Source organism: Cygnus atratus, chromosome 26 (genome assembly GCF_013377495.2).
Source record: "Cygnus atratus isolate AKBS03 ecotype Queensland, Australia chromosome 26, CAtr_DNAZoo_HiC_assembly, whole genome shotgun sequence".
Lineage (NCBI taxonomy): Eukaryota > Metazoa > Chordata > Aves > Anseriformes > Anatidae > Cygnus > Cygnus atratus.
Genome location: NC_066387.1, coordinates 5521259 through 5543967, shown reverse-complemented (window position 1 = coordinate 5543967; position 22709 = coordinate 5521259). Strand labels below are relative to the sequence as shown.

At 55.2% G+C, this 22709-nt stretch overlaps 1 protein-coding gene across 1 annotated transcript in view; it reads right to left on the bottom strand.

The window, feature by feature from the left end:
* Positions 1-2818: 2818 nt before the first annotated feature.
* Positions 2819-22709, bottom strand: part of ADAMTS10 (ADAM metallopeptidase with thrombospondin type 1 motif 10) — a 42606-nt gene continuing 22715 nt past the window's right edge. The window contains exons 10-25 of the mRNA XM_035570872.2: positions 22506-22652; positions 20605-20746; positions 17651-17758; positions 15139-15284; positions 14633-14696; positions 13687-13789; positions 9470-9603; positions 9117-9240; positions 8626-8706; positions 7090-7253; positions 6534-6660; positions 5807-5936; positions 5400-5604; positions 4996-5172; positions 3736-3892; positions 2819-3327 (exon numbers count right to left, since the gene is read on the bottom strand). Of these exons, the coding sequence (XP_035426765.1) occupies positions 3218-3327; positions 3736-3892; positions 4996-5172; positions 5400-5604; positions 5807-5936; positions 6534-6660; positions 7090-7253; positions 8626-8706; positions 9117-9240; positions 9470-9603; positions 13687-13789; positions 14633-14696; positions 15139-15284; positions 17651-17758; positions 20605-20746; positions 22506-22652 (2119 nt within the window). The 3' untranslated portion in view covers positions 2819-3217. The remainder of the gene's footprint in view (positions 3328-3735; positions 3893-4995; positions 5173-5399; positions 5605-5806; positions 5937-6533; positions 6661-7089; positions 7254-8625; positions 8707-9116; positions 9241-9469; positions 9604-13686; positions 13790-14632; positions 14697-15138; positions 15285-17650; positions 17759-20604; positions 20747-22505; positions 22653-22709) is intronic.

Here is a 22709-nt window from a genome sequence, read left to right as displayed (position 1 = left end):
TGTCAGATGTGGGTGGGAGCCAGAGGCATCGCTTGGGGTGTGGGGCAGGAATCCGACCCGGGGCACCCCAGGCCTTGCAGCACCCATCCCTGTGGGTGCACCCATGGCCACGGGTGCTGAGGCATCCATCATGCAAACGGGCATCTTCCCCACCAGATGCATCGCTGGAGGGGCACAGCGCAGGGAGCGTTTGCCATGCAGTGGGTGAAGGTTCCCAATGTGAGAGGCAGCTGGAGAGGATGGGGACAAGCATCACTACCGCAGCACTGCTGCTTTATGAGGCTGAAGGCACCAAGAGCTCAGCAGCCGAAATGCTCGACCTCAGCAGCTGGGAGCAAGGTGCCATGACCCACGCACAGACAGGGGAACGCAGAAAAGCCTTACTGCTCACGAGATGTTATCAGGCCGCTCAGTGCCTTTTTGAAGAGCGCCGGTTCCTGGATTGACAAGACAGCAGAGACCTCGGTGTCATTTCTTTCTTTCTAAGAAATAGCATTTCAGCCTCGAGGGTGAAAGGAGAAAAGACTGAAACTGGACGTGAGCAGAACACATGGACTCAGCAGGATAAAATGCCCCTGAAACATGTGAGCAGAGCCAAACCCTAAGCAGCTCTCAAGGAGCCCACTCGTGTTTGCATTTTCTCAATGTCACTCAGGATTTTGCAGTGTCCAAGTCAGGAGATTCGGATGCCGCTGCTTGTAGCTGAAATGGAGATGCTGAACACCCTGAGGTGAGTGGCAGAGCCGACCGCTTCAGCTGCCAAGGACAAGGGCAGCAGCGGCTCCGTCTGGAGACCCCTTGGGAAGGGACTCGTGCAGGATCCACATCTGGGCTGGGCTTTACTTCTGTGTTGCTCAGGCTGAGCATTTTGCCCTGCGTCTGCCCTGCACGCACTGCTTCACGCCTCAGGAGACAGGAATTGAAGCCAGGAAATGCCATCAAGGAAATTGCCCTTGCAGGGAGGGCAAATGCTGGTGTTGGGGCTGAAACCTCTGCTCAGGTGGGTGCAGCATCTGGCTGCTCCATGCCTTCCCTGCATCCTTAACCAGAAAGCTCGTGCTTTTAAGCATTTTTTTTTTTTAATACATAAATTCCTCCTTTTCTGGTGGTACATTTGGGGATGAACAGCAAAACCATACCCTGTGTAACAGCAGCTCCTCTGTCGGGACATCCCCTCCTGCAAGAGCTCCCCACATCACCCCATCCCTTGCACCACTGTTGTCTCAGGCTCCAAGCAAAAGAAACCCCTAAAATCCCAAACCAGCATTAGCAATATGGGGTTTACACACCCAGGGGTGCACAGCCCACCCACTAGGGGTCTTCCAAGGGGAAGCCAGTTCCTTTGTGTCATGCAGCAGCTCTAGACGAATCCCCCAACCCACTCTGGTCACTTGGGGTGCAGGGAACCCCACCGCTGCCCAAACCCCTCTTCTAGCATCAGCACAGGCAGCATTCTGGCATGGGGCTGTCCAGAGCCAAGGCTCGCCAGTTGAGAAACAACACTGGGACCAGAACCTGCGCCTGGGATTGTAGCTACTCCTTTATTATAAATCATGCCGTTACGTCGCTCCTCCTTAGAGTTAGTATTTTAAACATTTTTCATTATATATATCTATATAAAAAGGTGAAAACACCCCCTCCCAAAATGTCAGAATGGAGCATTGCACTGGGAAGGAAGACAAATTAATGCCCGCTTGCCAGCCAAAGGGGATTTGCTGAGCACCAGAGAAGCTGCAATCGGCTGATGAGCGGGTAAAAATACAGACGGTAGAGTAACACATCAGGGCTGGCAGGGCGGAGAGGCTTGCTCTGGGGAAAGAGGGCTGATCTTGACCCTGCACCCTGAGGATGACCCCCCAAGGGGAACAGAACCTGGCCTGGGACAAGGTTTCTCCTCTTTGTGATGCAGAAAGGCCCAAAAATAATAATAGTAACAAAAAGCACATGCTTAGTACATTGCAAATTCAGGTCTCCTCCAGCAGGCTGCGGTGGCCCATTGGAGATGTGTGTTGGCCCAGATCTGGCCAGGAGGTGACCTGGAGGAATGTCAAGCCTGCTCTTTTCCCATCACTGGAGGTCTCCTGGGGGCAGTGGCATGGCACTGGGACTGGTACCCTGAGGCCACAGCTGCACGCAGCGAGGCTGCCTTTGGAGGCAGAGCACCCTTGGAGGCAGAGCACCATAGGAGGCAGAGCACCCTTGGAGGCAGAGCACCCTTGGAGGCCGTGGCATTCCCTGGGGAGGGCCCAGCCAGGACCGGGCACAGACTGGTCCCAATTCATGGCTTGGCAGTGGGGATGCTGTGACCACAACAGTTCTCCTCCAGCATCCTCCCTGGCTTTGCTTCCTGCAGCCCAGCACAGTCTCAACACCCTGTAAGTGACTGTGTGACCCCGAGCATGCCTCGGCCCTGACCTCAGCTCACGCTTTGAGGTGTCTTCAAAAGGAAAAACAGTCATAATAGTGATAAGGGCTTTTAGGAAAAATACGGGGATGCCCCAATCAAAGTAGGTTGTGAAGGGAGTTTGAGTAACTCCCTCTCCCAGTTAAACTGGTGTCACCGCTCTACTCACTGAGTGACCTGTTCTCCATCACCTGCTGCAGGTCCCAAGGTGACAGGGTGCAAATGAAGCAAACATCCCTGCTCCCACCCCACTCCCCATGGCAGCTTGTCTTTGTCCATCACCCAGAAGCTGATGGCTACAAACCACACTCATCACATCACCCATGGCACCTGAAAACTCCTCTCTGTCTCCCCTGGGAAAGGCAGCGGCACCCAGGGATGGCTTGCGCTGCCCTCGGGACGTGAAGCAGAGTAGGATGAGGCAGGAGCAGGGCGAGTGGTACCACCTCGGCGCCTGCAGAACCTGGGTCCGCTACTAAATAAATAACAGTATCAGAATTTCAAGTAATGTCCCTGCTGCCGCGCTCTGCCCAGCTTCTCCCTCTCCCACCATGGTGACCGGCTCCTCTCGCGCTTGGCCATGGTCTCTGCAGTAGCCGGCAGTGGTTTAACTGGGATCTGCCATTGGGATGCTCGGGGGCGAAGGGTGCGTGTCTTTGGGGGACAGGTGGGGTGATGCCGGCTCCCACCGGAAGCACGACCAGTGTCTGTGTTGGACCCAGGGAAGGTTCCCGGGGCGAGAGGAAGAGCCTGGCTCGGCGGCCCTTCGGCGCAGCTCTTGCCTTCCAGTTTTCCCACAGGGTCACCATGTTCCTAGTGCCCCTGGCATGTTTTACAGCACATCTGTCGGAAGTACGTCCGGCTGCAGAACTTGAACTTCAGGACAAGCGGGCAGTAGGCCACCTTGTTCACATCCTTGCACTCTGGATGGGTGACAGAAGGAAGTGGAGTTAGAGCTGTGCCCAGGGTGAGGAGCTCCAGGGCAGGCTTTTAGCCAGTCCCCTTCAAGGCCCTCCTGTGGCACCCCGATGCCCAGCTCCGGGGGCCGTTTGCCACAGAGGAGCAAGATGTGTTGGTACTGAAGAAACAGCCACTGAGAGCCTCACTACTGAAAGCCTACCTTTGCAAAGGCGCAGTTACTTCGTTTATCATGGTCACAGTGCACTGGTTTGGCCATGGACCACAGGGGACAGCATCAGGTCTGCCCCCAAAAGCCTCAACCCACAGCTAGAGCCCAGCACAGGCTGTGCTGGCTGCACTGCCCCTGCCCCTTGTGGTCCCGGACGCTGGCAGGGCTCAGCGCCTCCCCCCAAACCCGCTGCCTCCCTTACCTTCAGGGTTGTCCGTGGGTCCTGACTCGCACTTGGTCTCGCACTGCTGCATGCCAGGAGGCTGCAGGGTTTCCAGGCAGTCGCCAGACGGCTGCCCGGTGTGAGCCAGGCACTGGACGGATCGCCTCTGCTGGCCAAGGCCGCACTGCGCAGAGCACTGCCGGGAAACAACGCAACACCCAGCTGCAGTGGCTGCAATAGCGTGGGGGAAGAGGGCACAGCAGGGCTCAGGAGGTGCAAAAAGTGCTTGATGCAATCGTCCCTTCCCACAGCACCGGCACAGCTGAGAGCTCCAGCCCTGCTCCCCAGAAGGTTGGTCTGAGACTCCAGGGTCTCCAATCCAGCCCTAAATCACCAGCCCTTGGCAGCCCTCCTGCACCTCCTGCAGTGTGAGGGAGGACTTCCAGCACTGCCCTGCTGTGGGCACCGTGCTGGGCAGACTGATGGTGGCCCCGCTTCCAGCCATCCCAGCCCATCACTGCAGCCCAAAGGCGCGTAGGGACAAGCCGTGTCCCACAGAGACACAGCCAAGCAGGGATGGCCGAGATTGTGGTGACCACCAGGCGTCTCTGAGGCTGCACACACACTGTCTGTGCCCAGCTGTGCCCAGCCCTGACTTGGCTGCTGCCATGTCCATGTGCCCATGGAGCTAAGGCTCTCCATGACCTGGGATCACGGAGCCTTCCCCAGGCTCCCTCCATCCCCGCCAGATGTTGTACAGTCCCTACGTTGTGATCGAGGGGGTGGGCACCCATCCAGCCCCACTGTTCTGGCAGGAACCCCCTGCTTGTTGGGTAGCAGAGAGGTTTGAAGTCCTAGATCTAAGGGAGCGTAGGGAAGTCAGGCAGGTTTCCAGAAAAAGTAAAGGCCCAAGTGCTCTGTAGGGACAGCACCTGGCCCCTTTACTTTTTTTTTTTTTTTTTAAACCTGTATTTACCTTTTTTGCTGCAGAGCAGCTGCAGTTCTCAGCCTCCGTCAGGGGATGAGGCTGGAGGAGAGAGGCCACTGCCGACCAGCAAGGGCTGATCAGAAATTTATGGCACATTCTGCAAATGTGAGGCTCAGGGCATCTCTCCAGCAGGCTGAGAGCCAGCAGGGCTGGGAGCTGTACGGACAGCCCTACGTCACACTAACACAGTGACAGCCACCCCACCAAGAGCCAGCAGCTTGTGGGTAAAAGGCTTGTGTGCACTGGGATTTGAGGCCATTGGGGAACAGAGCCTTGTCCCGCAGTAAGCCCAGGGGTAAGAGTGTCCGTACCTCTCCCCACTCGCCAGTCACCCAGCGTGGGGGTGGGCAGCGCCGCAGGTTGCACCTCATGCTGGTGGGGGGCTTGGAGCCCTCAGGACACTGGGAGGTGGGCAGCGTTGTGCTGTGGTCGCCGCTCTTGCAGAGCACGATGCGGTGGCGGAAACCTGGCCCGCAGCTGGGGGTGCACTGCAGAGAGGAGACAGGCAGTCAAAGACACGCGGCGAAGAGCAGGGACAGGCAGCGTCGGCTCTCCCCACCAGGGCTCCTGTCTCGCCCATCTCCTGAGCTGTAAGAGGACACCTCCCCACGTTGCACTCTCCATGTGTGACATTACCAGGGCTCTGTCCTAGTGCCCGACACTGTCCTACAGACCAACATCCTCAGAGAGATGAAGGCAGCAGATGAGCACGTACCTCAGACCAGTCCAGGGCAACCCACTCTGGAGGGCATGTCTGGTTATTGCAAGGCTCAAGCATCTTTGGCCGTGGCTGGGTGCAGGAGGCATCATCCAAGGTCTTCTCCTCAGTGGGAGAGATCTTACGCTTGCAGAAGACACTGCGTGTGCGGACACCCTCGTTGCAGCTTCGGCTACATTCGGACCAGTTCCCAATCACCCAGCTGGGGACAGGGAGAAAAGCAAAGCTTGCAAGGGACACGAGGGAGACAAATGCACCCCCAACAGAGCTGCCCCAGGCAGTGTCACCCCTAGGGACTGTAGCAGGGGACTCTTGACTTGAGACTGGCAGAGGGGGGAATTTCACCCTCTTCCACACCAGATCTCCCCGTGCTCCCTCCACCCGCTCCAAGCTGCGGTACTCACGCCGGGGGGCATGGCTCGGTGTTGCATGGCCTCTGCCGCTCTGGCATTTTGGTTTCAGAGCTGCAGAAATGGTTGGAGACAGTTGAGCTATCGGAGAGTTTCCTGCATACGACAGACTGGATCTGGCTGCCTGCCGAGAAAAAGAAGGCAAGGGGGTGAGAGCAAGCCTGAGGCTGGTGCTGAGCTGGGCTGCTGGTATAAACCCCATGGCTCTGCTCCGGCACAAGCACATGACAGCACTGCCACTTGTCATTGCACCTTGTCAGGCGTGAACCTGCTTCTCTATTCACAACCAAGGCCTCCTTGGCCTCTCACGTCTCTGAGAGGGCTGGGTGGGGTGAAGGCTCACCAGCCAGGGCAGGGCTCAGCAGGGCTTGCGGAGGATCAAAGGGTTCCTGGGATCTCACCCTCAAAAAAACCCAACCTACCCTTTGTCTTGTGAGGCTTTCCAGGCAGCCCTGGGGGGAACAGCTAGCAGAAGAGATGGAAACATCAGCCTCAGCTGAGGCCTAGAACAAGAGCAGGTCAGGGCCCTTAGTTTTAAACAGGAAACATTATTAGGCCTTTCAAACTGCCTCTCTCTCTCCTTCTGAATGCTGGCTCAGTCTCTTGCAGCCAGGCTCTCCAACAGCCATGAGAAATGGTGCTAACCCTTGTAAAAGCCCACGGGATCCAGGGAAACATCTCTCCCGCATCCCTCCTCAGCTGACATGCGGTCAAACCTCACCTCCTGCACACAGCACTGAGCATTTGGTCCATGGGGCGTAGTGCCAGGAGTACTGGTTGGAGGCATCCCTGCTGATGGGTGCGTTGAACTTGTACCGGATCCCCTGCAGCTCTGTCCGCACGAGGACCTGCAGGGAAAGGCACGGCCGAGGGATCAGTGCCGCTGAGTGCAGCATGGCTGAGACTGCATGGATGGTGTGCCATAACCCCAGTGCTTTCTGTGAAATGCAGGGCAGCTGAAATCTCTCCCCTCCCCTTTCCAGTCCCTTCTAGCACTGACATGACAGCCACCAGTGGTGACGATGGTGCAGCCATGAAGGTGACATTATCAAAGGACAAGCTCCTGCGCACTTACAAAATGGACTGTTCCAAAGCCTGGCAGATCAAGGGACGGAGACTTGGAAACTTAAGGCAATTTACCTCTGATCTACGTGCCCCTTTTACTTTGGGCAGTGAGGACAGAGGCTGGTTAGCTCTAATTCCCATGCAGTCACCACAAGGCGTCTCTAGCCCAGACAAGGCCTGGTGGGAGTATGCAGAAATGTGCTGTTACCAACCATGACAAAGAGGGTGACATTGGTGGGTCCCAAGGCCTCCAGGGACTCAGGCTCGTCTGGGGACCTCCTGTAGTGGAATGTGGTGCCTGCGATGTCAAAGCGTCGTGGCGGGTCGATGGAGAGCTTCCCGTTGATGTAGTACTCGCCGCCCTCCCCTCTCAGCGCTGCCAGGACAGGGGAGGAAGGGTCAGCAGAAAGGCTGAACATGTGCCCATGTCCAGCATTGGCCACAGGCTCCTCCTCTGCTGGGCTCAGAGCACTGTTATGTGGGAGGGGAAATATCCTCGGCCTCATTTTACAGGGCAGGAATAGGTGGGGCAAAGAAAACAGATGCCTGAGTCAAGGTCATGCAGAAAGTCACAAGCAGAGAGGGGACTGATGCACTCGTCCCCTTGGTCTCAGCCTCCCCGTCACCACCCTGCGGAAGGACGATGCTGCAGGGAGCTGAGCCAGCTGCGGCAGTGAGGACACCTGGCAGCACGACGAGCTGCTGGCCATAAAGCCAGGCTCGAATCCAGCTGTGCAAACTGGATCTTGGCTGCTGGGGCTACTGGAAGAGGCTGGTCCCCAGCTGCCTGGCTGCGGTTGCTGATGGAAGTCACTAGAGGGAGATCGGCTCTCGCCCTCACCCGCTCCCGCTCCCATTCCCACGCTCGCCCTGCTCGTGCTGCGCCACCAACACCGTCCACATCTGTGCCACCCCTGCCCTCACTGGCTGACACTGCCATGATGCTCTGGGGCAGGAAGGGTGTTTGGGACTGATGAGGATGGAAGATGCACCTTCCCGTCCCACCAGGGGTACAGGGACAGCTCCTGCAATGGGAGACACTGGTGGCAGCAGTAGAAAGAGCCACAAGCTTGACCTGTGCCTCCAGCGCACAGAAATCCAACTCAGACAGCCATGAGGAGTCTCCAGTTTACCCAGAGTATCCCTGAACACAGCAGAAAGAGCCAGCCTGGAGGAACACTGCCAGGACAGCCCCGCTGCCACCTCCCACTGGCTCCTGATCCTGGAGAGCTGCTGCAGAGGCACCCGAGCGAGCTCCCTGCCCACCCCTCCACAATTGCTGCCCATCGCACGGACGACAGAAAGGGAAGACAAGGGGAAAGAAAAAAGCCCTTTAGAAAAACATTGAGCCAGAGTCTGGCTGGAAAATTAAGCCCAAGGAAAATGTGAGCAGGTCTATTTTTAATCCCCAGCCCAACATGCTGGCGGAGGGGGGAATGCCAAGGAGCCGCAGGCAGCGCCAGGAACAGCGGGGTGTGAGGTTTGCTCAGGGTTACGCTGCTGAACAGTGAGCGCAGGACAGAGGCAGAGCCATGATGAGATGGGGCTGTGTGTACCACAGGCGGCCCTGTCAGCAAACCCTGCTGCCCTCCTCTGCCCCCACACCACGCTGGGACCCCTAGCCCCATCCCCTGCTGAAGCAGGAGGTTTTCTGTTCTGGGCCTTTCTCATACCCCGCTAACAGCAGGGCAAAGGACAGGCCGAGCAGTCTCTGGCTGGGATTTCAACATCCCTCAACCCCTTCTCACCTAGGTAGTTGATGGAGAGGTTCAGCTCCCGGATGTCAATGTGGACGGAACCCTTGGGAATCTGGATCACCTCCTCGTAACCTGCGAGACACCATGGGGCGGTGAAAAGCGATGTTGAGCCTCTGAGCCCACCGCCAACCCCATTCTGTACTATATGGGAGTACGTGCCATCCCGTTACATGGGGGTTAAAACATTAAACAAGGTACTGGCAGTGCCAAGGTGTTTGTTTAGCCACCCATCACAGTTAAACAGAACGGGGAGGAGGGCAGGAACTTGGCGCTTTGTGCCAGCGGTGGCTGGGATATGGCTTGGTCAGCGAAGGGCGATATGCTCTCTGCTTTCAGCCTGGTCCTACCCTTTGGGCTGGTTCCCTGGGATGTCCCTGAGGGTCCTGTGTGTCCCTAGGAGCACTGAAGCCAAGATGCCCCTAGTGGGGAGGGGCCCCAGGACGGGTGACGCTGGTTGTGCTGGCAGGGCTGCTGCTCCCTACCTCCCTCCGGCAGGGACTGGTTGAAGACGCCCTCGATGGTCTCGCAGGAACTGCCGTCTCCCCCGCACACACGGCACTTGTCCTCCTTCGCATCAGAGCCCAGGACACGGTCACAGCCCACATGCTGGAAGAAGGAGCAGCGGGGGATTAGTGAACCTGGTGGGGCCCTGTCCTCCCACACCCGAGCTGCAGTGTCCCAGGAGCAGGGAACTCCCTGGGCTCTGTTTCGCTCCCCTCCATTGCCCTGGCATGCCCCGGTCTGTGGACACATGCGGAGCAGAGGCATGCCCACACTGCCTCTACCCACACCAGCTCTGCCCTTGCTTCAAGCCCATCCCAAAGCCCGGCTGCACCTTGCACTCTCCATTGACACAGATGTCGTTGGAGTCCTGCCGGCACGGCGTCCCATCCACCACGGCTGCGGCTCTCTCTGTGTAGAAGTTGAAGCCCTCAGCCAAGCAGTTGAGGGAACAGGCTTTCACACCCCCTAGGGAAGAGGTGGAGGTTTAAATGATGCCACCGGGGAGAAAGAGAAAGGATGTGGAGAGACAGACCTTGCTCTCGGTCTCCCCATGGCCTCATCCTGCACCTGGCCTGGCTGCTCAGCTCTAGGTGCCCAGGAGGACGTCCCCGCCATGAGGAGGGACTCATGGAGGTACCCAGACATCCTCATAGTGATCAGCACCAAGGCACGACCCTTGAACCAGACACTGACACACGGTGAGACACTGTCCTTTCTGCACATCCTGGGGAACTGTGTGACAGGGAATGAAATAATCTGACCCGCTCTTATGTGGTATCAGTCACTCCTGGGCCACCTGGCACGTTACGAAGGCTGTTGTGGCACTTGTGTCCACTTTACAGGCAAGGAAATTGAGGCAGCAGTTCTAAAGCAACTTCTCTAAGATCAGCCCAAAAGCTAGAACTGAACTGTCTCCTTAGTTCCAGTCCAGTTTCTCAGCTACCACACGACACAGCCAGAGAAAGCATTTCTTTCTGTCCAGAACTGGTGGGAACTGAGCCATTCACAGCAGAGAAGGTGACGGAAATATGAGGAGGAAGGGGAAGGATGCTCAAGTTACAGCTGAAATACCTGCTTCACAGCAGCCTCTGCCAAAGCACCAGCTAAAGAACAAAAAAGCTGGATATCTGGATATTGGCTTACGGTGCTTGGAAGCAGGACTGGTTATGGAGGAAGGAAACTGGAAGGAGAGACCTGAGCACAGCAGTTTCCTCTCTGCTGTCATTGGATTTCAGCAAACAGCCCAAGGAGATCCAACAGCCTGCAGGACCCTGGCAGAGAGCAAGTCCTGGCGGTTTGCTCCTGCAGGCACCGGCCGCAGACACAAGCCGCCTGCCAGAGCTGGGAAGCCCCTAAATTGTAGCAACCGAAATCTTCAAAATCTGCAAGTCGTTATTGCACATCAAAGGGGCAGATGGAGGGGAGGGGTGGCCCAGCTGTGCCTGGGAGCACCCGAATGCAGCTGGGGGGAAGGAACAGTGAAGCTGGGGGAGGGAGGAAGAGGAGAAGACACGAGAGGGGAATTCAGCTGCTTGGAGGCATGCCGTCAAGCAGGATGCCTGGGCAAGCCCCTCGAAAAGGTGCTCCATCAACCCTTCCTCTGGAAAGCCAAATGCTCTGCAGCACCCTGGGCTCTCCCCTGCCTCCGAGGGAGCACCAGAGCCACCAAGAGGGCCAGCGCAGCAGGCACGGCCCTGAGAACTCACGGCCGTCTGCCACAGCACGCCTGAGCCCCAGGTCTGCCCTGCCAGGCCTCAGGTGTAAAACATCAGCGGCAGGGTTAACAGCACGAGCCACATGCCTGCAGCATCCACAGAGCACAAGCTGGTCCTCAGCGCAAGCCTCCGCAGGCGTTCAGCAGCGGATGTGCAGGCTCTGCAGTGCCCGAGCCATCTGTGCAGGGGTGGGTGCCCCGCGGGCGAAGAGCCTACTTCCAGAAAGCGACTGGGACCCCCTCGGTGTGCCCAGCAAAAGTTACAAATTCACTGGCAACTGAGGAATAAGCTGCAGACCCAACCATACAGCCCCGAACAGCACATGATCTGCCGCAAGTTCTGTACAAATCCCAGCCTGCTGCCCCCAGGTAGGCGAAACCCCTGGGCACTTCTCAGTGTATTCCTTGGTTTTGGGATGAGCAGTGTGAGGTCAGTAAGAGCCAGGTCTGCTGCGGGTACTGTCCTCTATCTGCTACGCTGTGCCTCAGAGGATGTTTTGTTCCTCCTGCCTACCCTGTCCCACAGAAGAATTAAAGTGCATTACAATTTATAATGAGCAATCTCCTGTTTTCTGCAAGCCCCTGCTCCTCCCCATCCCTCTCCCAGCCCCATGAGCCATTTCTCTCTCCCTTGGCTCTTGCATCCGCCAAGAGCAAAATGAATAACTAAGCGAATGAAACAAAATAAACAAACAATTAAAGCTGCATTCCACGAGGTATCTGCTGACTGCTGGGCTCCGAAAGGCTGAGCTCAGCACTTCTCACTGGGGCTGTCTTTCGCTCCTGGGGTCTGGGCTCCAGGGCCATTATAAATCACCGCCAGGAAAACACGCCGTACTAGCCCCATGCAAAACCCAACCTCAGCGTGCCAGTGACCGGCGGCTGGCGCCAGGCTTCCAGCGGGTGGCTTCATCCCTTCCCAAATTCCCCGTGGGACTGGTGCCCTCCTCCCCTCGCAGCTGCAGGGTGTGGGTGCTGCGTGCTTGGGAGGTTTCCCATCTAGCAAGGGACATCGCCGTGGGGCTGGAGTCTGATGGCTCTGATGGGTGGATGGCACGGGCAACCTCGCACCGCCGCGCCTTTTGGCGATGGGGTGGCTGAAGGGTGCAGCGCTGAAGGAAGTGGCCAAGCTCAGCAGGGGGAAGAGGCTCAGCCAGAGCGGTGAACGTCTCCTGGCCTGGGGACACAGGCTCAAAAGCAACCTGCAGAGCACAGTCACTACCAGCTGGAAGGCAGATGAGTGCCTGTGCTGCGAAGTCCTGCCAGATCACTCAGACTTGGGCAAATAAATCTGTTGGGAGGGGTGACAGTGTTGATCCTTTAATGCCGCCACGGTCCCAGCTGACCTGAGGGCCCAGCGTGGACAGCCCACATCAAGAGCTGATGCTGCTAATGCTGACAGGGGTCTGCCAGGCAGGTGGGGGTCAGGGCACATCTCTCTATGAAAGCTGGGAGCTGGCACTTGACCCACCCCCACCCAACCAGTCTGAGGAGCTGCCACTTCCAGCCCCTTTACTTGTGTGAATGGGGACACATCACTTTCCTGCCTAGTGCTTCAGTTTCCCCCCTGTGCCACTGCAGGGGAGGACACTGATACCCTTTGACACCAAATAAATGAAGTTTCAGTGCCAAATAACATAGTCCCTTGTGACCATTACGCAAAGCCAATCTGGATAGCTGACACAGGGAACTCCCAGATCCCTTCAAGACGTGGACACACCAACACTCACAGCCTCCTGAGAAGAGGACAGGTTTCATCACCTTATTTTATAGGAGAGGAGGCAGACAGAGGAAGGGGCTTATTTGAGAGCCAAAGCAGAAATCAGTCAGGACCAGATTCAAATACAAAGGCTAACATGCAACTGTCCAGCTGTCCCCTGGGCTCAGGCCGGTACTCAGACCACTGGGGATGAGAGAGGTCCAAGCAAGGGCAGATCCAGCCTGCGGGGCTATCTTCCACCTTGGCATCCATTGGGGTCTTTGTGTGACTTACTGCTTTGCAATTTTATTACATTTTTATTGATCCATCCCCTGCAGCCTCAGCACATCTGCTCCGGCTGCAGGAGCCCCACTGGGAGGTGTGCTTATTTACACAGCTGTGAAGGATTTCCCCAGTCAAGTTCATTAACTACATGAAGGAGACGCACTGTTCTTTCTCATTATTAAGAGATTTCGGCCACAGAAGCCTCCTCCCGCACCCTCTCCTTGCTAGACACTTTGCAGGACACACAAGGACTGACCTCGGAAGAGGGGAGCGCTGCTCTCTGCAGGATCCCCCGGTTCAGATCCCTTCCGCTCGTTTGGAAGCTGAAGCTTTACCTGGTGCAGGGAGGGCTGCCCCTTTCCTCCCCCACTGCGTACCAGACACTACCAGGGAAAAGAGCCCTGGACAAAACACAGCGGCACTTTGCATTGCTTTAACAACTCCCTTTTCTTGTTTTTGTGTTTGCTTGCTCAGTAATTAAGAACTAGTCAGACTCCAGGAAAGAAGCTGAACATCTCCAACGCTGCTGGAATTGGTTCTGGCAGAACAAAGAAGTTAAAGAGCAAATTTCACAGAGCTGAGTGATAAAGGGCAGGGGCACAGCAGGACAGCCATGGCCCTGCAGTGGATGAGGGGCCTGTCAATCCACAGTCGTGTGAAGGGGAGGCAGCACGCCACAGGGACGCAGCCTGCAGGACCTGGACCCACAGAGTGACTAGCTGCCCACCAGACCACTTGGACCACCAGACTTCTCCCTGCAGAGAGCAGGGGAGTCAAAGCCCTGCATGACTCTGGCCCAGCCTTGCAGCCAAATGATGCTCTGTGCAGCACCAGACCTTGCAGCACTCACCTCCCCGGTATGTCTTCCAGGTGTAGTACTTCCCTCGGAAAGGGACATTATCAAACTCAGCGCACTGCAGCTCTCGGAAGTCCTGGGAGCCCGGCGGGCAGTCCTGCAGCCACAGAGCCAGAGATCAGCATGTTGGTGAGAGCAGCTGCCTTATCTGCTAGGGCAGGAGCTGCTACAGGGCTCCCAGCAGTGACTAGCACCAGCCCTTCAAGGAGATGGACACCAGCTCTGACAACAGGTCAGTGCTGTAGTATGGCAGAAGCATCCTCCTCATAAAGCTAAACACTATTTGAAGACTAATGGCATGAACTGTTGGGTCCCAGCTGGCCTGTCTGCAGATGCAATGCTTGCTCTTGCAAGCAATCATTTAAAAGCTAGATGCATTATGGAGGCATCTATTTTCCTTGCTAACAGCCCATGGAAGCTATCATTTCCCAGGTCCAAAGCTTAATTATGCTTCCTTGCAGCACAGTTATTTCTCCTTCCTCCCCTTGAGGAGGAAGCCCCACCCCTGGGAAGCCAGGTGTTATTAACAGTCTTTCATCAGCGGCTCTCACCCCACTGGGCTTGCACTCACAGAGCACAAAGCAACCGCTGTCGTGTCGGTGCTGGAAGCCTCCAATCTCTCCGTGTTTTCCTTGTTATCTTTTTGGGCCCCTTTTTGACGCTGAAGCCCTGCAGGTCCGTACCACCCACCTGCCCTCTGAAGGCAGTACTCAGCAGGCGTGCGCCGTCCTGCTCAGCTTTTCCCACCTTGGCATCTCTGCCGACACAGCACAGCTCGCCCCCACCTGGCCCCGCAGCCTTGTCCCTGGGTCCCACAGCAGCACCTAACACCCCACAGCCACACGGAGAGGGCTTATTGCTACCTCCCTGCTGTGGCACAGGGCTCCCAAAGCCCTGCTCACCCCCTGCTGCTCCTCTCTGCAATCCTGATGGTACTCACGTCGGTGTTACAGGACCGGTAGCGCTTCCGCTCTCCCAGGCAGTACTTCCCTCCGATCGTGGGCCTGACAAATCAAGGATGAGAGGAGAAAAGCAGCTCAGGAGAGTGAGTCAGTGCTAGTAGCAGTTGGCTGCTCCAACCCTGTGGGAACACCATGGCTTCTCCCTCCCTGCTCTGCTGTGAGGACTAGTCCTGCCTGGGGAAATCCACACACTCAGCTTCAAGTGTGCAATGGAACTGTCCGAGCAGCTTTGGGTCTGTCACTGCAGACCCACTGCCAAACGTGACAGCACCAAGCTGTCTTTGAAAGCAGCATGTGGGTAGAGCTGAAATTTACACACAGGAGCTGAGACTCAGCAAACTCAGTCCTCCCCAGCCCACACTGAAACTGGGCGCAGGGCTTTTGGGCACCTGGCTGCCATCTTCCCCATTGACCTGAGCAGTGGTGCCACACAGCCAGGACAAGGCAGGGCTGCACTGACAAAGCTGCATCCACGTACACCTACCGCGGGCTGTCGCAGTGGCGAATGGATGATGATACGCCTCCACCGCACGTCCTGCTGCACTCTCCCCAGGACGACCAGGCTCCCCAGGCACCATCCACACCTTCTGGTCGGGTGCCGAAGGGCACGCATTCCCTCTTGTAGCACCACTGGGGAGAGACAGAGCTTCAAAGACCCTGAGCATGCGTTCTCCTACTCCCAGATAGCTCCCTGGCCTCCATCGGGCGTGGGAGGCTGTTCAGGGCTGCCATCTGATGATCCCACAAAATCTGAACTCTGAGCTGCACTGGCCTTGGAGCCAAGTTTGCTGCTGCAGAGGGCACTCGCCTCTCCCTGGGCACCCTCTCATCTGAGTCACAGCGTCACCATATGTATGCGCTGCATACTTGGGGTTAGCAGGGATGCTCATGCAGACTTGCCTCTGAAATATTTCTCTTGGACCTGGAACAGATCCTGCACCCCCTGGAGTCAACAGTGATGCAAGGAGAAGGACACTGCCAGACCCGCTGCCGTTCTCTGGGCATGATGCCGGACACCGTGCCTTGGGGGCTGAGATAATCCCAGGAAGGAAGAAACTGCTGTGTGCTCCTTCCAGGGCCTGATAACCCACCCTGGAGCTACTGGCACAACCTCTCCGGCTCCTTTCAAGCCAGGCTCTCCACGGGTAGTGCAGTCGGCAGAGAAAAATAAACCAGGGCCTACCAGGACGCCCAGCTGGCGACCCGCTTGCACAGCCACGCGCTTCCAAAGGTGTGACCCTGCGCAGAGGAGATGCTCAGCAGGCACGGCCCTTCTGGGGTCCCTGCTGACGGCCTGGCCGCAGCCCCAGGCTGAAGGTGCAGGGACTGCTGGTTCTGCAAGCAGAGCCTGGCAGCCTGCAGACCCCACAACCTCCAAAAGCATCAGCGATCAGCTCTGCCCCAGCTCTCTCTCCTGCAGTGAGCACGAAGACATGCATTGGCTGCAAGACCAGATAGGGCTCGGGGCACACCGAGAGAGAGAAAAGAAAACTAAAACAAAGGACATTTGTCAGGGAAGGAGCCAGCAAGACCAGGAACCTGCTGTCTGAGTACCACAAACTCATCCTATCTCTCCTTTAATCCTGCATAACTTCAATGGTTTGTGCAACCTATTCCTTCCCTCCATTCTCCCCAGCTAAAATGGGGGATGCTAAGGCAGAGCTCAGAGCTGCTCCAGCCACAGCTGAGGTCCGAGGGTTCAGCAGGCAGGTGGGCGCATGGAGCAGCTACGCAGGAGCCACCAGCTCCCGCTGGCAAAGGTGCAGAGACTTAAAGCAAAAGTGCATTTTGTTACGTCACCCAAGCAAATCAAACCACTTCTGAAACATGAATACAAAAGAATAAACTGAAGCACCGGATGGTAACTGGGGGTTCAAACTGATTCCCTATCTTCAATGGGAATAGATTATGAGTGTGGGTGCTCTGAATACTTTCACTTCACTTATCTTATGACTTTTGAGGAACCCTGGTTAGAAAACGAGTAAGTGGGGGTAAAAATAGATATTTGAAAGAGGGAAAAGCTAGTTAAAAATTACTTCGAGAAAAAATTGCCATTGTATATGGTGAATCTCAAGCAGCAGGGACGTTCAGCCACAGGAGCTGTCTAATCCCTTTCGATCTAATTTCCAGTAGAACTAAGCCAACTGTTTGCAAAGAATAATGCATTCGTCAAAGCCATCTGCTTTCCTGCACACAAACTTCTCTAGCTTCTTAAGGATTTTAAATTTTTTCTTGAATTTCTTGGGAATTAGTTTTTCCTCTAGTGGAAAAACATATGTCCATTCTATGGTGAACGTCCCAACCCTGATTCTCCATTGTCCCAATTATTATTCACAGCTTGCAAAGGCACTGTGAGTCATTAATACTTTGTTTTACTAGTTTCACACTCACTCTATGCTGGTGCAAGTGGGGGCTGGAGGTACAGGGAAAGAGAGATGAAAGATTTTCAAGTCAAAACTCATTCAAAAATGCATGGCCATGAAAAATCCCACCTTCCTCTCTCAACTGAGTGTGAAAAATGAAGGTCTAACAATACCTAGCCTTAGTTTCTCACAAGTAGATCTGAAAACATGTTACTAAACTATCAACCATTCTGAGGAATCTGAGGCAAAATCACTCTTCTCAGGACACCCAGGAGGCCCCAGCAGATCTGTAAACAAAACACTTGCCTAAAGCATTTGCCATTGCCTGACACTGCATCACTGTGCCTCCCAGGTGAGACCGAGCAGCTGACTGGAGCAGGGACTTCACGTACTGTATTTGTAGCACTATTTGAGTGTGATTAGGGGTGCTGGGCGTCCTTGGCACACCCGAGCTCCCTGTGCATTGCTGGGGAGTGTGGGGGTTCCTGCAGGCTCTGGGAGACAGGGGGAGGACAGTCTGGTGGGCGTTCTTGAATCAGCTCCATGCTCATCAATACAAACAATAATCACAGTTATTGCTGGATGAGACATTCAACCACTGTCAACTCGCCACGGTGCCCCGGGCATCCTTACCCCCTTTTCAATGGTGTTGGTTTGGCATATGGTCCCCTCTGCAGCAGGGATGCTGTTGGTTATGCAGCGGTTGCTTTTACTCAGACACCATAACTCACTGCAGACTTCCTGCAAAGAGAGAGATTTTGGGGGAGAGAGGGGGAGGGAGGAAGAAAGAGACAAAGACACAGAGCCAAGGTTAGGATTCACCCATGCTGAGGCTGCAAGGCTGGGACAGCAGCACACTGGGGCAGTGAGTCCCCTCTCCAGGGCTCAGGGACATTGCCTTTACTGGGTCTTCACTCTGGAGGCTGCGTACAAGGGCCTGTCTGCAGTGCCTGTCCTGAGCATCCCTCTGCCAGGTGGATCCAGATCTGCCTCTGAGGGAAGCCGGGGCTCCTGGGGAATGTGAGCATGGCACAGATGGCCTAATGTCACATCTGCCATCTCCTACTGCAGGAGCGCACTGCTAGTCAGGGTTAGACCACCTTGTGTTCTTGTACTCTCCAGACAGCCTAATAGTGCTAAAAGGAAGACCCCTCTGGAAGATTCACGGCTGCTTTCAGGATAGTAAGAACAATGCCAGGTACTGCGGTAGCCCCTGAGCAGCTCCAGAAGTGGGCATTTCAGCTTGCTGTCTCTGCTAGGTCCTGGGTACAGCTGGGTCCATGGAGTGAGAAGGGCTGGGGACTCCAGACCTCCTTCACAGGGGTTTCCTGAGATGCAGATCCTGAGCTCTGGCCCATCCTGACCTCTTGGAGCACCAGCAGATGAAAAACTTCCCATGGCTGCTCCAGTTTGTCTACCAGTCAATTCAAAACCCACCCAAACATTAGGTCCGTGTCTGAGACTCTGAAAATTCATCACAGCTGCTAAACCAGAAAGCCCAGGTCCTTTGAACCTGCTCTGCCACTAAATGAACCAGAGAGGACTTCAAGTCCTGCAAACTGCAAACGAGCAGCTAAAAAGCAGAGCTGAGTTTCCGGCCTGTTTTCCACCACCCTGCTCTTATCTTACTGAAATAAGACTTTGGAAAACTTTCTGCTTTACAGAGAGAGCAGCTTGCTGTGACTTTGGTTATATTTGAAGGTAATAAACAGATTCACATTGTCAATAAATGACATTGAGCCATGAGAGCAGAGCCCAAACAGTCCCAGTTGTTGCTCACGTGCTCCAGCACCCCTGGGGCCACTGACCATGCTGACAGTGCATGCCAACCTGCTATGTTCTGCGCTGCACACTCGGGTGCTGGCACAGCGACTGCCTGGCTGCCGGCTGGCTCTACAGCAGCACGACCCCACCACAGCCCTGCCGGTCAGGTAGCAGCGCATTCATTGCAGCTCTCAGGCTGGCTTCAGCCCTCCAGCAAGGAATTCCTTGGCCCCAACAAAGGCTGTGCTCTGAACAGTAACTGACACCCCCTGTAGAATGAACTGATTCAATGACTGGGAATCCTCTGTGCTGGTACCAAGAGGGGTGAAAATACAAGCCCAGGAGTTTTGCGCTTCCCTCTTGTTCATGGGGCTGCAAGCACAGAGTGATACAACTTAAGGAAAACACTGCGAGTCTGCGCCACATAACTCAGTTCCAAAACACAACAGGGTTTTGGTTCCTACCTCTGTCACCAAAGCCCAGCTACAACTGGTTTTAACCAAGGAAAGGATCATCTCTCCCAACTTACAAAGGCATCCATCCCTTCATATTGTGCTTGCGGAGCCAGTATAACTATTGGGAAGTAAAAGCTCCTGTAGTTTTTCTACTGTGTCACCACCAGAAAGGACTTACAGCTTCAACAGTTACATCTGCTCACTTTGCCCTCATTGAATTTGTTAATAATCTGCTCTGTACTGGCATGGAAATGGAGTAGGCCAGGAAAGAAAGGTATGCTAATGTGTTTGCACCATCCCCCTCGAGTTCATTTATATGGGACATGGGATGAGTGGATGTACATATTTGCACAGATTTATACACTCTTGAGCCCTTATGCTCTTTGGGCTTCTCCCAGACATGCATGACAGGCTGGGCTAGAAGGGTCGTCACAGGGACATCTTGTGCTTTTGTGACCCTTGTGTATACACAGGAAGAGCCCACCCGAATTAAAAATGAGCTGGGAAACAGGCATGTAAATGTGGCAAGTTTCCATTCCGCTGCCTCTGGTTCAGATGAGGAGGGGCACTGACTGCAGTCAGCAGTGGGTGGATACATACACATTCATGCCCATCAGACAAGACAGATGCCCACGTATCTCACTGCTGGATCCTCTGCTTTCTCTAGGGGAAAGTGGATGCTTTATGGAGTTCAGTCAGCCCTTTAGCACACACACCTCCCCCTTACCACTACGCTCAGATAGCTGGCAATGTCCTGTTCGTTAAACACAGCAAAATGTCAGGCTGAGAGGCAGGAAGGCGCTTTCTCCTGAAACAACCTTTCCTTTCAGCGGTTTCCTGTATTCAGCTATCAGGGGATGGCAGTGTGGTGGTGGGGGTGGCTTAGGTGTACGGCTGTCCCTCAGACATACTGCAGCACATCAGCCCGCCTCACCTGGAAGAAATAAGTTTCTCCTCCTAAGTCAGTGCGTGCAGTGTAATGACTTCTAGTAAGGCTTACAAAAAATACACGTGTACTAAATGCCCAGTGACAGAGGAGTCTGGGGGCAGGGACTGCAGCTTGGTTTTCAGCTGCAGCCCTTGGGGTCCAGCAGCAACCAAGGTATTAGGCAGAGGCAAAAGATCTCTTCCCTTGGGACTAATCTGATGGAAACTGAGCTGTGGCCAACATTTGTGGACGTGGCATGACCTCCTCTGTCCTCTCAAAGGGAAGCAAAGTGAAAAGCTCCCAGGGAACGTGCAAAAGTGCCCTTCATTACAAGCAGGACGGCAAAGCGATGTGGGCAGCAGAGGAACGGCTCCATGGCCCTTTGCAGCCCCAGTCCTCCATCCCCTGGGAACCGATAGTAAAGCAGGAAGGCTCTCTACCCCGTATTTACACTGGCGAGATTTAACTCCGTACTGGAAACGGCACTGCTCATCTGCATCGTAGGCCTGTCCTGGAGCCACTGTTGGGTAGATAAAGTCTTGCTTGGGAGGAGCGTTGTTCAGGCATAATCCCATCCCAGAGCTGGAAAAAAGAGACAAGAATCAGAGCGCAGAAAGGCTTTTGGGAAAGCGTAGTGGTGGGGGACCAGCAGCACACCTGGCTCTGAGCTCTCATACTGTTTTGGGGGATAATTTTACTGGCCTCCAGTAACAAAACCTCTGGGCATAATCAGTCCTGAGAAAGTGCTCTAAAATCTTTCTATCTGCATCCTCGGGGCTGGGCTTTGGGAAGCACGTTCAGCACATGCGACTCTAGAAGATTTAATCTGAAGGTTTGCAGGCTATTGTCAGCCACCGGCTGTCCTGCCTGATCCAGGTCTGGCAGATCACACGTGGCAGCAGGCAGGTGGGTGCAAGCCAGGACCCCGCGCTGCCTGCAGAGGCTGGGGGGCGGTGGAGCCACTGCTCTCCCACCATACAGCTGCAGATCCCTGGCTGAGAGCGGCTGGAGGTGCTGAGCACGGAGAGCCCCTGCTCTCCAAGCCCATCCTGCATGCCAGAGCTTTGTAGGAATGTCCAAATTTTGCAAGAAACACGCCTTTCCCTCCCCCTTCCTCACTGTTCTGAGCTCCCCTTAAATCACGGCCCCCATCACCACTCCCCCGGCCCCATGTCCCGGGGTCTCACACACGCCACAGCCCAGGCATGGAGGAGGCTCCCCGGGCTGTGCCGTCATGCGGGGGCGGCGAGAGCGAACCGCAGTGGAGGCCGCCACGAACTTGCCGTCCGCCGGCGGCCCCACCGAGACCTCAGGGTTACCCGAGGACAACAGCCTCGGCCGTGACGCTTTCCCAGTGCTCTCCGTGCAACGCGCCTTGCCGTGCATCCAGGGGTCAAAGGCGAGGAGGACAGGTTTTGCTGCGGCCAAACATGAGCCGCTGGATGTGGAATTTGGTGATAAGCTGCACTGCTCCGGCCAAGCTTTCCGGGATGGAGGGGCACAGAGCAGCCCCTCGGGAAGGTCTGCCTTTGTTGCCCCTCTCGTGTTACAACAGCAACATCTCAGCTTTGGTCTGTGTCAATAACGGTTTGGTATTCAGACATCCCTACGTCTGCTCCTGTCATAATGACCCTACACACTGGCTTCTTCCAATTGTAATGGAAGTTCTGCCTAGTCCTTCTGTTACATAGTGCCTGCATCCTCCCAGAAACCTCAGCAAAATTGACCCTGACTGCTTGGTTTTTGATGGAAACCCTGGGGGCTGCCTGAACTTTTGACAGAGATCTGGGCTGCAGAGGTGTGACCCAGACAAGGTGGAAACATCACAACCTTGGGACTTAGGAGCCTAAATCCCTTCTCCTGAATCCTGAACGTGCTTTGGAAAAAAAAATAAAAATCTTAAGTGCCTTGTTCACCTCTAAACTCTCCTCCTCAATGTCTGGAGAAGCTGCATACGCAGTGCAGAACCAGTCCTGTCTCCAGCTCCTCCTTCCCCACCTTCCCTGTGATTCCTGGCTGAACTTCAGAAATGTCCAAATGCCTCCAGAAGCTACTGATTTATTTGTGAAGTTTCTGGAAGTAGGGAACCTAAATAAAGGTCTCACAGCTGCACTGTAAATAGGGTTAGTATTGTTAGCAGGAAAGTCTAAGGGAAGGAAAGAAAGCACATGCCTCTTGGGACAGGATGAGGTGCTGGGAGACAAGACAGAAGGTGCATGGGCTGTGTGCTTTGGGGGGCTTTTCTTTGGCTTTACCCACTCCTCAAAAGGGACTGTGAGAGGCTGGAGATGTGTACTGGTTGTGAGGTGGAAGGGCGGGCAAGGTGAGATGGATTCCTTACTCCAGGAAGCTGGTGATATAATCCCTGCTGCACGTAGACCATACAAATGGGTTGGTCTTCATGGTGATGTGAGCAGCCATCAGTTTGGCTGTTTCTTGCCCACGGGAGCCACAGCTGTTGCCGACCCCATCATGATTCATGCCAAACCTAGAAAGCATCACCGAGGCATTAGAGAGATGATCAGTTACTGCATTTTCAACACAT